The sequence below is a fragment of the Metopolophium dirhodum genome, chromosome 1 (genome assembly GCF_019925205.1).
Source record: "Metopolophium dirhodum isolate CAU chromosome 1, ASM1992520v1, whole genome shotgun sequence".
Classification (NCBI taxonomy): Eukaryota; Metazoa; Arthropoda; class Insecta; order Hemiptera; family Aphididae; genus Metopolophium; species Metopolophium dirhodum.
Genome location: NC_083560.1, coordinates 32,874,330 through 32,891,846, shown reverse-complemented (window position 1 = coordinate 32,891,846; position 17,517 = coordinate 32,874,330). Strand labels below are relative to the sequence as shown.

The window sequence follows — 17,517 nt, the reverse complement described above, 5'->3', positions numbered from 1 at the left end:
TTAAACAAATTAGGTGAATGGTTGTATTTTAATTAATGTTTCAGATACTTGCAAGAACAAAAGAAAGCATTGTAAAATGGCAGTAAAAGTTATGATTAGATTTAATGGACATTAAAATGTATAATAATAAAAATGACTATAATGATAAAATAATTTTAATTTGTTTTTGTTGTATAAATAGATAGACAATTATTATCTACATTGAGAATGAATACATTATTAGTTAAAATGAAAAAATAAAAAAAGCTATCATAATTATATAGATAAATAAAAACATTTGTTGTACAGCCGCCAGGTTCAGAAACTTCTTTTAAAGCCTTTTTCGCCGCTATAACTTCTGAAACCTTGTCCTAAAAATAAATAAAAAGTATACCTTAGATTATTATTTCTTAGAATTAAATTAGATACAAGCATAATTTTATAATAATATTGTTTAATTGTTATGTATAAATGTATAATTTATATTACATTATATTTTAAAGATTATTGGTATAACAGCATACATAATAATATGACTAGTGAGTACTAGTTGCTTATAGTATGACAAAATTTTTATTTTGAAAATTATTTGGTTTATAATAATATGTGCCTTTAATAGTATATGTAGAGTGGTTAAAACAACCAAAAAAAATATTAAAACAAAACTTAAAGTATACATTTAAAAACTTAAGCCCTGTCAATAATGTCTGCACAGTGCACACTGCAATCATGTATGGTGGTTGAATAATATATTTGAAATTCAAAACACCTAATCATGCGATAGCTGACACCCCCATGGCCTATATAGTATAATATTATAAATAAATATTGTCAAAAGTACGTACTACACATTCAAGTCCAGTAATTTAAACTAAATGTATTTTAATTGCTTTAAATATTAAAAAAATGTATTTAATAAAAACAGTTTATAATTTAACTAGAAGAAATAAATATATAAAAAATGTATTTAAATGTATAAGTGAAACATTTTATATAACCTAATTAAAATTAAAAAAATCTTAAAATGTAGCATACCTCTTACAGAGCGACCACCACCATAATAACTTCTTTGATTGTATTCATCACAAAGTGACAAAGAACTTCTGTGGTAACCTATTCCTTGATTATACCTTCCTCTACCACTTCTTTGAAAACTATTATAACTAGGGTATGAATGATTGATATGTTGAAATTTATCATCTGAAGCATCACCACTCTCATTAAATGTTTGGTTGAACTGTCTTCTGTAATTTGGTCTATATTTGTAATATTAAAAAAAAATTGTAAGTACACATTTATTTGATTAATAAATTTAAAAAAAAAAAATTACTTACTCTTGAACAAACGATACTGGAGAAAGATTGTATCTACCACAGTTAAAATTACATAGTTCTTTTAGAACATTTATAAGTTTAATATCTGTTTCACTTAACATTGCAATAGATTCTGGTTCTTCAGATGCATGTACAATTAAACTTTCAATAGCTGGTCTTAAAGCTACAATTGCAGAAGCAGCTGTTACATCCATTTTTAAAGTTATCCTATAAAATATAAGTTGATTTATAGTTTTGTTAAATAATATCACATTTTAATATAAATTTATAATACTAAACACAATATTTTATTCAAAGAAATTGAAAAAAAATATTTTTTTTAACTTCTTTAGATATTTGATTCCCTTTTTAAGTTGACAACCACTACATACCAATTATCTAATTGGACTAATTCTTCAGTATATTCAATCTTGCGAGCACCAAACAATAGAAGATGAATGGGAGTTACCATGGTCATTTGCTTGCAAAATACAACTCTAGTACGTACCTAAAAAAAAATTGTATTAAAAAAAATATTATTTTATACATATTCTATACTTCTAATAGTACTACATAAATTATTAACATTTAGAATTTTGGGCACTTAAATTGTTAAGTTCAAACCATACCATAATTATTAATTTCAATAGCTGAAAAATTCCTTACTACTTTTAAGCATTATTTTGTAGGATTGCAATTTATTAGGTCTTAGTGTCATCCTGCATTGGGCGACTCCCCAATTACGAGATGGAATATCAAGAAAGAGGAGAGGATGGTCACCATCGCCAAATGACGAAGGAAATGGACAGAAATCACCAAGGCGTCATGGACCCGTCGTCTTATTCCAAACATCACAAGATGGGAGAATAGGACAACCTCTAAGATCCTTGGTCCTACCACATGACGCAGGCGCTAACTGGACACGGGTTCTTTCAGTGGTATCCGCGCCGCATAGGCAGGGCCTCCAGTCCCCGCTGCATGTACTGCCAGTGTGGCTCAGAACACATCATCTTCCACTGCCCGAACTGGGATGGCCTACAAGACGAACTGCGCGCTTGCCTGGGCTGCCCTACCGAGGCCACTGACATTAAGAACATCCTGTGCGGCCCTCTCTTCTAGGACCTACCAACGGACTAGACAGAAGAGACATTCACTCTTCTACAAAATGGTAGAAGAGATTCTGACTCTCAAGAAAGTCGAAGAAATGGCTTGCCAAGCGACAGACGCTGCAAACAACTGATTCATAGAACGAGATTCGAGAGCGGCGCCCTAGACCCGCTCTAGAACAGGACGAGAAATCTAGGACGGCTGACTTGGCTAGTCTGAGAAGACACCGAATGAAACATATAATCAAACAATTATGTAAAGGGACAGTCAGGGGCATGTCTCGGCCGTCCTATGTGGCTACGCTAATGTAAACTATGTAAGGGATCATGGAGCTTGTAGCATGCGCACCAGCCTAGCTGAGGAAGGCATTCTACGGTCATGCGAGCCGGAACCATATGATGTGTAATTATAAATAAACGATACTGCATGGGGTCCAGGTAATGTGATAAACATGCGGCTACCACGTAATGGCTCAAACATAAAAAAAAAGTCTTATTTCCATACAATTTTAACTTAACAAGATTAATTTAGACTAAAATAAGCTGTATCTTACTTTCTCTGCAAATACAAAGAATGGTGATTGGAAAGAACCGGCCATGACATTATTACAATTAACAGATGTCTTATGAATAAGTGCAGCCTTTCCTTCTGTTGTGTATACCTATATATATAAACACAGAATTACATATTAATATATTTAATTAGATGTAATATCCACATTATCAAATGATCATCAATCAGACCGAAGTAGTAATCTCATTGGAATAAAATCAATATTTAGTATTTGCCGTGCATAGTCATATATTATTTGCAATGTAAATACAATTAAAAATATAACAATACATTTAAGTTACTGTTTATTACATTAGAATAAAAATGTGACTATGAAATATGCTTAACATATTTTGTTCTTCATTAAAATTCCAACAAAATGTATGACTCTAAACTCAATAAAATTCTAAATAAAAAACACACCAGTTATGTGCAGTCTTTAAAACACAATCATCAAAGTGAAAAGCTATCGGAAGGATGCATGTGTCAATATGAATAAGAGTCACAATCTGGTGTCTTCCAATATTAAATTACTAGTCCAACAAGCTTTCAAATAAATGTGACAAAGTTTTTTTTTTATAATTTCCAGTTCCAAAACCAGTAGCGCCCAACCCTATTACTAGGTGTAGCGGTCGCTACACCTTGAAAATAAGGGGTGGGTGGGTTTAATAACATAAAACAATCAACTTCATTATTATTCATTATTAATCACAGATTATATTGGTTGATACCTTAATATTTACTAATATTATCAATAAAATATGATAAAATGTATAAAATAATATGATTTTTGAGTTTGTGAGGGGGTGGGTGGGAGGGTAAAATTATTTCTCACTGCACCTGAAAAATATATCTTGGGCGCCACTGTCCAAAACTGTTACATTTTTATCATTTTAATGATTAAATATTTGTTTATAAATATATAAAACTAAAATGTAACCTTCCGTTTTTCTTTATGATAACACACATTAGGATAAAATCCCATTGTTAAAATGGCAGATACTACATCTAATAATGGTTCGTCGTGCATTTCGGTTTTTCCAAAATCAAATCTCTGCTTTTCAAAACATATTTCAGGAAATCCAATTTTGATAAATAGGTCTTTCAATTGTTCCTGATAAGACAATGAATTTTTAATATTATAAATGTACAATTATTGTTTTAAATATTACAAATAACTTTGAATATAAGTGTGTACCATAGTATCTGCTATTGTAGTCAATGATGGTTGCGACAACATATTACGTTCACAGTATTCTGTTGGATTAATATCACAATAGGCCAAAGATTGCCATTCATGAAAAGCATTTAGTAGAGCCAAATGATCAGAACAGCGGTTACCAGAGAAAGCACGCTGTGATGGTGTCATTTTATGATCTAAAAACATATAAATATGAAAAAATATTGATTTGAAACAAATGATTTTATATAATTATTATATAAAATGAATTACCGAATACAAATATATCTGTCATGTTTGAACATATAGCAGCTATAATAGCTGAAGCGTCACCTAACATTAAGATATTTCCCAACACCATCATGCGACCAATATGAGGCTCAATTGGTAATTTTGCTAAAATATGACCAAGTGGTGTTAACTCTTCATTTATTCCAAGACATTTCATCTCTAAAATGTTTGAACATAAAAAAATAGTACATAAATAGAACAATAATAACATATTTAAAAAAATTAATGCAGTAAAACATTTAAATTAGAATTTAAAAGATAAAACTAAAAAAAAATTCAGTAGAGTTTAAAACTATTTATAGAATTATTTTTAATAAAATAAAATTTTCACTAAAGAATAAACTAGAGAAACATTTAATTATTAATGAGGGTTGTAAGTAACAATGTTAATCTAATGTAAACTCTAATATTAGTTAATAACCACGTATATATACCATGTTCATGATTAAAGAATAAAATAAAAACATGGTAATATTTTAAGTAATTCAAATAAGATATTCAAATAAAATACAGTTCTCCAATATAATTTATAATGTTGGCAAACCAAATTGAAAAAATACACTATTCAACTCAATGTAGATCTCCACAGTTTATTAGTTAAAAGTATATGCTAGAAACATAACTAGCCAGTAAAACAACATTATTTGTTTCATCGATTAATATAGTTTACATTTAAGAACCAATAATTTTCTTCTTATTTATTTGAATATCACAGTAGCAGCATTTTACCTTTGAGCATCACTAGGGCTTCAATTACAGCGTCAATAGGTGGAGGTTCAATAGCCTTGCTCAGAAATTGTCCAATATCTCCAAGTCTTAACAATTTAATAGATAAAGCTATTTCATGTAAAGGTGAACGGAACATTTCTGGTGTTATGTGATCATCCATTTTATCATAACGTGCCTTCAAAATGTAGTATTTAAAATAAAAACCATATAAAGTATTAATAATGAAAAATACCAGTACTCGTATGCTATTAAATGAATCAAATTAAATATGTTATTAAAAATAATTATTATTATATTGCAAAATATAATTTTATTAAATTTCAAATTGTATTCAATCATTATAGGTCATGCTTTGGATATATTAAATACATTTATTATAAACCAATACTAAATTTATTTATTTCAAAATTTAAATTCATTGTTTTTTTTTCTATTATAATTATCTTTGATTACCTTTGTGCATAAGTGAAAACAGAAACCATCTCTAACACGGCCTGCTCTGCCTTTTCTTTGCTGCATGTTTGTCTTTGACGCCCAAACCGTTGCGTAATGAGTCATATTATTATGCGAAGTAAAGAATTTTATCTTTGCTTTGCCATAATTAATTACAAATACTACATCATCAATAGTTATTGAAGTTTCGGCTATATTTGTAGATAAAATCACCTGAAAAGTATTTGATTTTTTAAAAAGAATTAGATTATTTATAACTAAAATTTCAGTGGTTTGCTTTTGAAATTGTTCCATTGGGCTAATATAAAACTATATCAGCTGTATATTTGATTTATACTAAGTAGCTAATATAGTTTGTTACTAATTACTATTCGTAGGGTTACAATATGTCCCGGTTAGCAGGGATTTTACCGGTTTTGAATATAGCTTCCCGGTGTCCCAATAAAGTTTTGAAAAGGCCAATTGTCCCAGGGTTAAACTTCTATAATTTATGTTAACATTTTGTCTTTAACTAAACTTTTCTAGAAGAGAAATAATATTGTTTTGATAAATGATAAAATAATCAAGTTGATTACTTGAATAAACTAACATAATCTATTTTTAAATTATTTCACTAGCTCAGTGCCTACAATTATTGATCAATAATCTCTCACAAAAAAATGTTGACTATCACTTATCATTCATTGTTAAATTGATAATTTTGTCAGATATTCATTCTAATTAGTAACATTAAGTTAAGTTTATTTATTTATAGCTTTGGCATTAGAACTTAGAAGCATATTTGTATGCTGTAAAGTGCTGACCACAGTGTGTGGTATTCCAGTTATGAAAAACTGTTCAAACTGGTGGTTGACACTTGACAGTGGGGGAATGGTAAGATTTTTCCCATACAAATTATATAAACAAATTTTAGCAATTTTAAGTTGAATAAAATTCGACAATCCTAACTATCCTACATTAATAACTAATTATAAGCACATAAAATAAAATATTAATTAGCTGTATCAATAATATAACCAATTAACAACATAATTCAGAATTTTAACTAACTAACCTGTAGTAATAATAGCATCTAATATGTATAAAAGTAAATCGAATATTGGATTTTTTTTTTAAATGTTCTTTTATTAAGATTCTTAAAAGTTTTTTGCTTTATTTTAACTCTTAAGTGCTTTTATTAGTTAAATAGAGGTATAACATCTATACGACAAATTTAACTTATAGATTTCGGATATAGAACCAGATAACATTTAATTCTTAAATGTATTTTCAGAATTTTTAGGAACAATACTATACTTCATAAAAAAATTAACTTATTATTTCTTATCATGATGACAGTCATAATAAGAACTCATATCATAAAAACAGTCATAATACAATAAAAATATAAAAATTGTAAACATTCAATATAGGTATTATACAATGTTCATAATTTTACCTTTCGTACTCCAGACGGTACAGGTTCAAAAACTCTATGTTGATCTGAACATGGAAGTTGTGAATGGAGTGGTAGTATACAAAATTTTGAAGATGCTAAAAAAGAAAAAGATAAGTATTCTATATTGAAAGTAAATATAATTTCACAGACCAAAAAATTGATTCTCAGTTAAATATTTTTGGAGTGCAAAAATTAAATTCCAACCGGGTAAAAATATTAGAACTGCTCCAGGTGTGTTCATCTCTACTTCAATGTGCGTTAATAATGCCTAGAACATGAATTATATTTAACTATTATTATAACTGTTATTGTTAGCTCATATTCGAAAAATACTCGCTTCAATAATTTCAAAATCAACATCTTTTTCACTAATCAAGGCCACTCTAGATTTAACTTCAGGAGGATAGTCATCAGAAACAAGTAAATTACAATTTTCCTCATGATCTTGTGCATCAATGACATATTCTTCATAGTTATCTTTATTCTTATGTTTTTTGATATCTGGAGTTGGCTGATAGTTTAACACTTGAACAATGTCTTCGAGAAAATATTCTGAAAATTAAATAGATATAAATAATATTTTCAATCGATATCATAAATGAGTAATTTACCTTTCACAGGATAGCATCTCCCTTCTACATCAATGACTGGACAACAATTAAAGTATTTAGAAAACATAGCAGTATTTATGGTGGCCGACATAAAAATAACTCTTAGGTCAGGATAGTTATATACCATATCTTTGAGTACAACCATGAGGAAATCACTATTTACACCACGTTCGTGTATTTCATCAACAATTACATGTGATATACCACGCATACCATATTCCAATTTACGTAATAATACACCTATGCAATTTTTGTTTTAATTGGGGATCAATACTTTAATATAAAAATATTAAGATTTAAGAACAAAAATATTTACCAACTGTACAGAACAAAATTGCCCCAGTAGGTCTCGGAAATATGCTATCAAATCTAACGCTATAACCAACACTTAAACCTATATCTTCTTTTCTTTCAAAAGCCACTCTATGAGCGATAGAGATGGCTGATACTTTTCTTGGTTGCGTACAAATTATATTACAGTAAGCCCCTTGGTAATTTTTCAGGTACTCATCAAGTATAAATTGACAAACCTAAATTATCAAATTATGAATAGGTAAGAGTAAAATACATTAAAACAAAAAATTTTCCAATATAAATCATAACTAACCTGAGTAGTTTTACCACAACCAGTACTACCTTGAATAATAACTATTGAGTTTTTTTCTTATTACATCTAATATATCATTTTTTTTTTTTAAATACTGGAAGTTGGCTACGCATTGCAATACTTTCTTTAAAACCTTCTGAGGAATTTAATTTCTTAGTATAATCATTAGCTAATTCTTCACTTAATTGATCTAAAGTAGCCTGTAAACATTAATAAGTATTTTAACAAAGTGGTTAACATATTTCCTAACTAAATACTCATTTTTATAATATATAATTGTTCATAAATATTATCCATTACTCTTTCCATATTATGTCATTAAGATTTTAAAATAAAAATTATAAAAATATATAAAAGATCACCAAGCATTTTAACTCCCTTTTTTTTCATTTAATAATATATTTGTTCAAAATCTTATATTACAATTATGTGTACTTATATTATAAAAAGGAAACATTTGGATTTTTGTAAAGAATAAACTCAAAAACCACTGGACATATTTCAAAAATTCTTTCACCATTAGAATGCTACATTGTCCCTGAGTAACATAGACTAATTTAAAAGGCTAAATTAGAGGTCCAACCCGGGGAGGTTTTGTAAATAAGTGATTTTGAAATTTACGATGGAAATGTTTGTTTGTAAATGGTTGCTATTGGTTTTAATAATAATTATTATTAAAGCGATACACATGTTGGCGCAATGACACTTCTATGTATTTTAGGAAGCAATAGGTATCCGCTCGACTCATCGCTCATACCCTTAAACTAATAAATCAGTGTGACCACATATGCATATTAGTTATAGTAATATTTAAACTTGAACAATTACAATTTTGACAGAATTTTGACGTTTTTTTTTACAGGTAACGAAATGTGCGAGATTGGCTATATTATAATTAATTAGAAAAAAATATGGCATATAAATATTGTACAAATAAAGGCAAGACAGCTAGTTAAATATAAAGCCATTAAAGACTATATTTTCAAGTTCTTGAATTTTTCATAATACTTTAAGTGTATCTTGTCGCGATACAAATTTCTGTTTTCAAATGAGAACCACCCTTTTTACTATATTATTTATTTAGTGAATCATTTTTTGAAAATATTGATGTACGTAATTTAAAAATCAAATGAGTAGTTTTTCTATTAAAATGTTTATACTAATTCACGTATTAAAAAAATTGATGCAGGTGTACTAAAAGGTTCTAAAATATCTAAAAAACTCTTCAACTTATACATATCCGACTTCCCCACAACAACGAACACAGAAATAGGTCTATACACGGACGATAGTGTCATATATTCTAGTACTGATAAAATAGAAAAGGTAACAGAAAACATCCACTCATCAAAACGAAATTAAAAAATGAGCGCAAAGTTATAAAATTGTCATCAACTCATCTAAAAGCGCAGCAGTTCTTTTCACTCAACATAGACTCAAAAACTGCATTACTCTAAATTCAATGGAGAAAATATAGCTTGGTCTCATAATATTAAATATCATGGAGTGATATAAGATAAAAAAATCTTACCTGGAATCCTCACATATTTTCTAAATTACAGCAAGGATACCAAAGTTTAAAAACTATATACACTAATTAATCGTCAAACTTCACTGAACTGGAAGTGTTCATTAATGTTATATAAACAAATCATTTGTCCCTTAACTCTATATGCCTTCTTGGTCTGAGATCAATGTACTACAACTCACATAAACAAAATTCAAGTCCTACAATCCAGTCCATACTGTCCTACAAAGTCGTTTGTAATTTTCGACAATCAGTTAATAGTTAGCAATCAGACCCATCTAACGACAAAAAAAAAAATTGGAAATTAGTGTTATGTTAAGCGAAAAAAATAAAAACTATATTTAATTGATGGCTATAAATTTCATTTTCAAAAATATTTAAATAATAATATTCAAAGATGGGCATGCACAATGTGTAAATCATTTTTTAAATTAAATGAAAATAGTGAAATTATTTTTAGTGTATTAAATCATGGCCACGAAAAAGACGATGTCAATATTTTAACTCGACAAAAAGTAAGTAATAAATTAAAACGTAAAGCTTTGGAGGATCCGTTTGAAAAGCCATGTAAGATTTTACACCGAGAATTACATGAAGGAGATATAAGTAGTTTAACTACTACAGACACGATGAGTATAAGAAAAAATATTCACTATGCACTTTCAAGTATGATTCCAAAGTTGCCTACAAATTTAGATGAACTACATTTGGCTCTAACAAATTTAGGTGAAATCAAAACAAATCGAGACGAATTATTTTTGTTAATTAATAATTCAGAAAAAAATATAATAGTTTTTTCAACACAAACTAATTTGAAATATTTAACTGAATGTGCCGCTTTATTGATGGTACGTTTAAAAGTTGTCCTAAACCATTTTATCAATTATTTATTATACATGGAGCTAAAAATTCAAATTATACTTCGCTAGTATTTTTTTTTTAACAGGCAAAACTACAAAAATATATAAAGATGCATTTTCTGATTTGTTAGATAAAATTGGTGAATTAAATTTGACTTGTACACCACGTATAATTTACACTTATTTCGAACAAGCTATTCACTTGACAATTTCAGAGATTTTTTCCCGAAGTAGTTTGTAAAGGATGTCGCTTTCACTTGGGCCAGACTATGTGGAGAAAAATCCAATCACTTGGCCTAAGTAAGAACTTTAAAAAGAAATCAGATATTGGAAAATTTTTAAAAGTATGCTTTGGATTATCCTTTTTAGAACCTGAGGAAGTTCAAAAATGTTTTTTTGAAGATCTCATGACTATAAAACCAAATAATCAGCAATTAAATGCTTTTTGTGACTTTTTTGAAAAAAATCACATTAGTAGTAGCAGTAAATTTCCACCATCAATATGGGCCGAGTTTTCTAACAGTTTAATACGTACTACTAATACTTGTGAATCGTTTCATTCAAAACTCAATAGTATGTTCTACTCTTCGTATCCAAATATTTTTCAATTTTTAGAAGTTTTAAAAATGTACAAACTGACGCTTACATCAAAATGCGTAGCTCAAATCAAACACAAAAACGACAGATGACAGTGGAAAAAGAAAATTATATTCATGAAATTATGCGTCAGTATAAAGATCAAGTTATAACCCATTGGGAGTTCGTAAAAATTTTGACATACAAAAATTTGCCAGTTTAATTTTTAATTTTTATAGCATTTTTATTCTTATATTTTTAAATTATTTGTATATTTATTTGTTTACTAATATTTTTTTGACGTTGTTTATCAATTTTTTATATTATTATTTATTTCAATGTATTACAACACACTATTTGTATGTTTATAATTTTTTTAATCTTTAGTTTTGAAACTTATATATTTTGACGTTGTTTAACAATTTTTTATATTATTTTAATGTATTAACACAACATTTATTATTTGTTCATTTATAATTTTTTTAGTATGCGTAAAAATATAAACTTATAACAAAAATATGGACTAAAAATTGATAAATTTAAAAAAAACCGCGGCACACAATTCGGTTTGTCGCGAGAAAATTTCGCACGCAATTCATCCTAAATAATGATATTCGCACGCAATTCGGAAACACCGCATTTAAAATCCATAGTTCTTACTTAATTACTATATTCTGATCTGATATACAAAAATGTCAAAAAATTTAATTCTATATACCTAACCTAAGTTTAGATGATAAATATCAGGAAAACTTTAAAAATAAAAAAACCCCAAAAAACTAAGGAACAGGGATAAAAGTCCTTTTTAATATGAAATAGATGTAATATTGGATCTAGTGTTTATTATACTTGGACCATTTTTAATATAATTAAAATTTTGATAGATTAATATTAATCACTACCATTTTCAAACCACTATAGTACCCATATTATCTTACAAACCAATTTTCATGGAACTATTATCCTTGGTTAACAAGTTATATAACTTAAAACTACTAGTTTAAATTTAAATATTGATAAGCCAAACATGTTCAAAACCATTATCAGCTTAATAGTTTATTTATAATAGAAAAGGGAGATTCTGAATTGAAAAAACAGAAGTTTGTATCTCCACAGGATACTTATTAAGTAGAACAAAAAACCTCGAGAATTTTAAAATATAGTCATTAAGTATATTTAAAAATTCCAAAAAATTAGATTTTGAATAACTACATAATTGAAGAAAAAGTGTGAGCATGGTTGGGTAAATCGCTCTGTATACTAAACTTAATAATAATACAAAATAATATACTATGAAAATTTTGACAATTTTTAAAACTAAATGTATGAGAAATACAGTCTTAATTTTTACTTCAAACTTACATAGCTAAAGGACCTTCATCAATATTTGTGACCAACCATGGATTCCAATTTGGTTGAGGTGGTGACCATGGAATAACTCCTGATAATCTAATTTGTTTTGATTCTTTAAATTCCACGATTTGATTAGAAATTAATGAAACTGTGGTTTCTGGTTCAATAATAGTATCATTCTTTGAACAATAAAAAATACACATATAGTAAAATATTTACTGTCTTAACCTTAGATCATATAATATGGATAGAGATACTGCATTATAAACGCTTACTACGAGTTGAAGACAATATAAAGACCAGTCGCAAGGTTGACTGATTTCTATTGTGCATGCGTGTCAGTTTATTACTAAGCTAGTGGTGACATAAATTGCGGCGTGATAATAGTTGTACCAATCGTGCGTGGTGAATTTATGATATCAATTGTGTGCATGCGTATTTACACCTATTCACATTAGTTATGTTGGCTTCAAATATTTAGCCAGTAGCTCTATCCATAATATATGATCTAAGGTCTTAACTATGTAATTTACACTTAATCACAGGTTCAATATTGAACTCTTGCAGTATATTATATACTTTGTTTAATAATAAAGGATCGACATTAACTTCATATGGTTTAACTGTGTTTAAAATAGGTTTTTTCAAAGATTCTGATAATGGTTCAATAACATCTAAATGGTATAGTTGACGAATCAAAGAAAGTGCACAACCTTTTGGATGCTGATTGTTTATTTAAACCACTTTCACGAGCAGTTACATCTAAATCAAATAATTATAATTGTGTAATGAGCTATAGAAATGGGTTAAATGGTTATCATATTTTTATACAAATATTTACTTCTTCCAAGTTTAGCTATATATATTGTCATTTCAGCAACATAACTCCTAAAAAATATAAAAACTATATTAGTTTGTTTACTTGAATCTTAATTATTAAAAATAATAAAACGGCCATTAAGTAGGTAACTGCTCTGCTGTATAGTAGATAAACTGTAATTACTAATTACTAAATTCTAACTAAAATCCTTTAACTAGTTTGAAAAGTGAGTATATATTGTTATTTGTATAAATAATATTTGCAAGATTATACATATTATAGGAGATATAATAATAGTATTATATTACTTACTTCCCGATGAAACTATATTTGTAATCAGTGTTTTTTAACTTATTAGATTGAATAAATTGATTTAAACGTGATTTAGCGTTATCAATTGTCCAACCACCATGTACAGCTGCAGCATTCGCATTTTAAACGTTCCTCCTATTAATAGAATATAAAAAAATATGTTAATAAATAGTTCTAAGTAAAAGTAATAAGGATTTTTACCTCTTCAACAATACTTACATCATTCAAAAAATCATTAAACTGAAAATTTGCCTCCCCAACTGGTCGATAAGCTTCACCGAGCATATTGCGAGCATCAACCATTAAATCATTTGAAGCAGGACCAGAAAAACAATTCTAATAAAACCCATACTCAGTATAATAACAATAAGTTTAACATAATATTAGATTAATGAACTTACAGATGGTAACGAATCAGTAGATACCAATCCCTTCCTCGTCAAGTATAAGACAAAGTCTTTTGATGCATTTTCTTGAGCATAATTTATGTTAGCTGAATTTCCAATACCTATGTAATTATGTCCAGTTACAGTAACTTCACATATAAACCGTGGTTTACGATTTGGACCTAGAATAAAATATTAAAAGTTTCTTTAATTTTTTATAAGCATTATGTGATAGTTGATAATTTATTTTCTCATAATTATACTCTTGTAAATTCCCAAAAAGGGGATTTTACAAAAATCATCTTACCCTTCTATAACAATGTTTACAAGATTTATTGTGTTTAAATGATATATTTAATAGCAAACAGAAAACATAAATATCATAAAACATGATCAAATATTTTTCTACTAATACAAAGTTCGTCAAATATTACCGGCTTGCTTGGTTTCAAACTGTGGTTCTAAGTTATTCTTTGCACACCATTCATGTAGAAAAGCTTTTGGATTACAACTATATTTGTAATCAATGTTTTTTAACTTATTAGATTGAATAAATTGATTTGAACTTGATTTGACATTATCAACTGTCCAATTACTACATGAGGCAGCATGCCCATCTAAACTTTCTGCCTATTAATACAATAAAAAAAAATAATATATTAATAAACAGTTATGAGTAAAAGTAAAAAGGATTTTACCTTTTCAACTAAACTTTCGTCATTTAAAAAATCTTTAAGCTGAAAATTTGTATTCCCATTTGGTCGATAAACTTCACCAAGCATGTTGGGAGTTTCTTCTTCATACTCAGATTGTGATGGCACATTATTTATTAATCTTTGGGATGCATTAACCATTAAATCATTTGAAGCAGGACCAGAAATATAATTCTAATAAAACCCATACTCAGTATAATAACAATAAGTTTAACATAATATTAGATTAATGAACTTACAGATGGTAACAAATCAGTAGATACCAATCCCTTCCTCGTCAAGTATAAGACAAAGTCATCTGATGCATTTTCTTGAGCATAATTTATGTTAGCTGAATTTCCAATACCTGTGTAATTATGTCCAGTTACAGTAACTTCACATATAAACCGTGGTTGACGGTTTGAACCTAGAATAAAATATTAAAAGTTCCTTTAATTTTTTATAAGCATTATGTGATAATTGATAATTTATTTTCTCATAATCATACTCTTGTAAAATCCCAAAAAGGGGATGTTACAAAAATCATATTACCCTTCTATAACAATGTTTACAAGATTTATTGTGTTTAAATGATATATTTAATAGCAAACAGAAAACATAAATATCATAAAACATGATTAAATATTTTTCTACTAATACAAAGTTCATCAAATATTACCGGCTTGCTTGGTTTCAAACTGTGGTTCTAAGTTATTCTTTGCACACCATTCATGTAGAAAAGTTTTTGGATTACAACTATATTTGTAATCAATGTTTTTTAACTTATTAGATTGAATAAATTGATTTAAACTTGATTTGACATTATCAACTGTCCAATTACTACATGAGGCAGCATGCCCATCTAAACTTTCTGCCTATTAATACAATAAAAAAAAATAATATATTAATAAACAGTTATGAGTAAAAGTAAAAAGGATTTTACCTTTTCAACTAAACTTTCGTCATTTAAAAAATCTTTAAGCTGAAAATTTGTATTCCCATTTGGTCGATAAACTTCACCAAGCATGTTGGGAGTTTTTTCTTCATACTCAGATTTTGGTGGCACATTATTTATTAATCTTTGGGATGCATTAACCATTAAATCATTTGAAGCAGGACCAGAAATACAATTCTAATAAAACCCATACTCAGTATAATAACAATAAGTTTAACATAATATTAGATTAATGAACTTACAGATGGTAACGAATCAGTAGATACCAATCCCTGTCTTGTCAAGTATAAGAGATAGTCTTTTGATGCATTTGCTTGAGCTAATTTTTTTTTAGTTGAATTTCCTACACCTATGTAATTATGTCCAGTTACAGTAACTTCACATATAAACCGTAGATTAAACTCTGAACCTAAAATAAAATATTCAAAGTTTCTATAATTTGTTATAAACATTATGTGATGTTTGTTAATTTATTTTCTACTTATCATACTCTTGTAAAATCCCAAAAAGAGATGTTAAAAAAATCATCTTACCCATCTATAACATTGTTTACAAGGTTTAATTATGTCTTTATTATACACTCAATTGCAAACAGAAAACATAAATATAATAAAATAAGATTAAATATTTTTCTACTAATTAAAAGTTTATCAAATGTTACCGGCTTGCTTGGTTTCAAACTGTGGTTCCAAATTATTCTTTGCACACCATTCATGTAGAAAAGCTTTTGGATTTGCCATTCTGATGTGTTTTTTAGATAATTGTGCCTTATAATACAGTAAAATAACTAAAACTGTACAAACAACTAATTCACATTAATAGTTAGGTACAGTCGTTAGTTGTCGCTAGATAGATTGAGGTGGCGTCGGTGCTGGCAGCGTCGCTTTTCAGTAGGTTGTTGTAATGGTTATAATAATACATACATTTGAATAAAACGATTGTTCAAAAAAATACATGAGTACGGTGTATCAAATATTTGAATAGTATTGGGCTTAGATCTGGCCATCAAAAAGTTCCTTCATATCATGTTGGTTGCTTGTTTATATCATGGGTACACCAGTGATGAGGACACAGCGATTACGACGACATTCACAACTTAAGCCAACCGCCAACGTTCAAGTTACGAAATATTAATCATAATATATCAGATTAAACCTACCTTGATTAAACGTACATAAATAATGTTATAAATTACGTCAAAGGGTGCGACGCAAATACGGCATAGATGATGGTTGATGAAAACGCCAAACACACCAAAAGACCGTCTCCGTTCGACGCAACGAACGCACGTAGATTTCACTATTAGCAAGTAAAGTGCCGCGGACACACGCGAATCGTGTCCAATCTGCGAGTTATAAGTCACTTTAAAATAATTGCATAGTGGAACGATTACGTCTTGCTTCGACGCTTGGTTGTTTACACATCAGGGTTGACTATTGATTTTTCGGTTTGTTATCATCCTTTATGTTTGATATACAACAATATAGGTGTAATATAATATTATTATCACATTGTCATTGTGATATCATCGAATTTGTTTTTGGTACACGACGTCTCATCACTTAAAACCGTGTACTTTATATATATTATTTTTATAAAATGTAATATTATATTATTATACCGCGACGGGGTATTAGACCACTATTTACTATACATGATAACATGATCGTAAAAGTCCAGATTTGGTCCGCGCAAGACGTCACTTCCTTACCTATATTGTCATAATATGTCACTATATTCAATAATATTGAATTTAATCTATTCTGTGTTATTGT

The 17,517-nt window shown here is 28.3% G+C and overlaps 1 protein-coding gene across 1 annotated transcript; it reads right to left on the bottom strand.

Annotated features, from left to right (window-relative positions):
- Nucleotides 1-32: 32 nt before the first annotated feature.
- Nucleotides 33-17,147, bottom strand: LOC132934713 (dosage compensation regulator-like). Its single transcript, XM_061001049.1, is given in 27 exon segments — nucleotides 33-350; nucleotides 1,015-1,235; nucleotides 1,314-1,520; nucleotides 1,685-1,800; nucleotides 2,953-3,060; nucleotides 3,892-4,065; nucleotides 4,150-4,328; nucleotides 4,405-4,581; nucleotides 5,152-5,326; nucleotides 5,605-5,817; nucleotides 7,043-7,137; nucleotides 7,193-7,310; nucleotides 7,380-7,594; nucleotides 7,654-7,893; nucleotides 7,970-8,183; nucleotides 8,261-8,314; nucleotides 8,316-8,348; nucleotides 8,350-8,460; nucleotides 12,583-12,759; nucleotides 13,115-13,294; nucleotides 13,296-13,339; nucleotides 13,419-13,465; nucleotides 13,710-13,815; nucleotides 15,632-15,662; nucleotides 15,731-15,919; nucleotides 15,985-16,151; nucleotides 16,404-17,147. Coding segments are annotated over 27 exon segments (3,723 nt in total). The 5' UTR covers nucleotides 16,483-17,147; the 3' UTR covers nucleotides 33-297.
- Nucleotides 17,148-17,517: the final 370 nt, after the last annotated feature.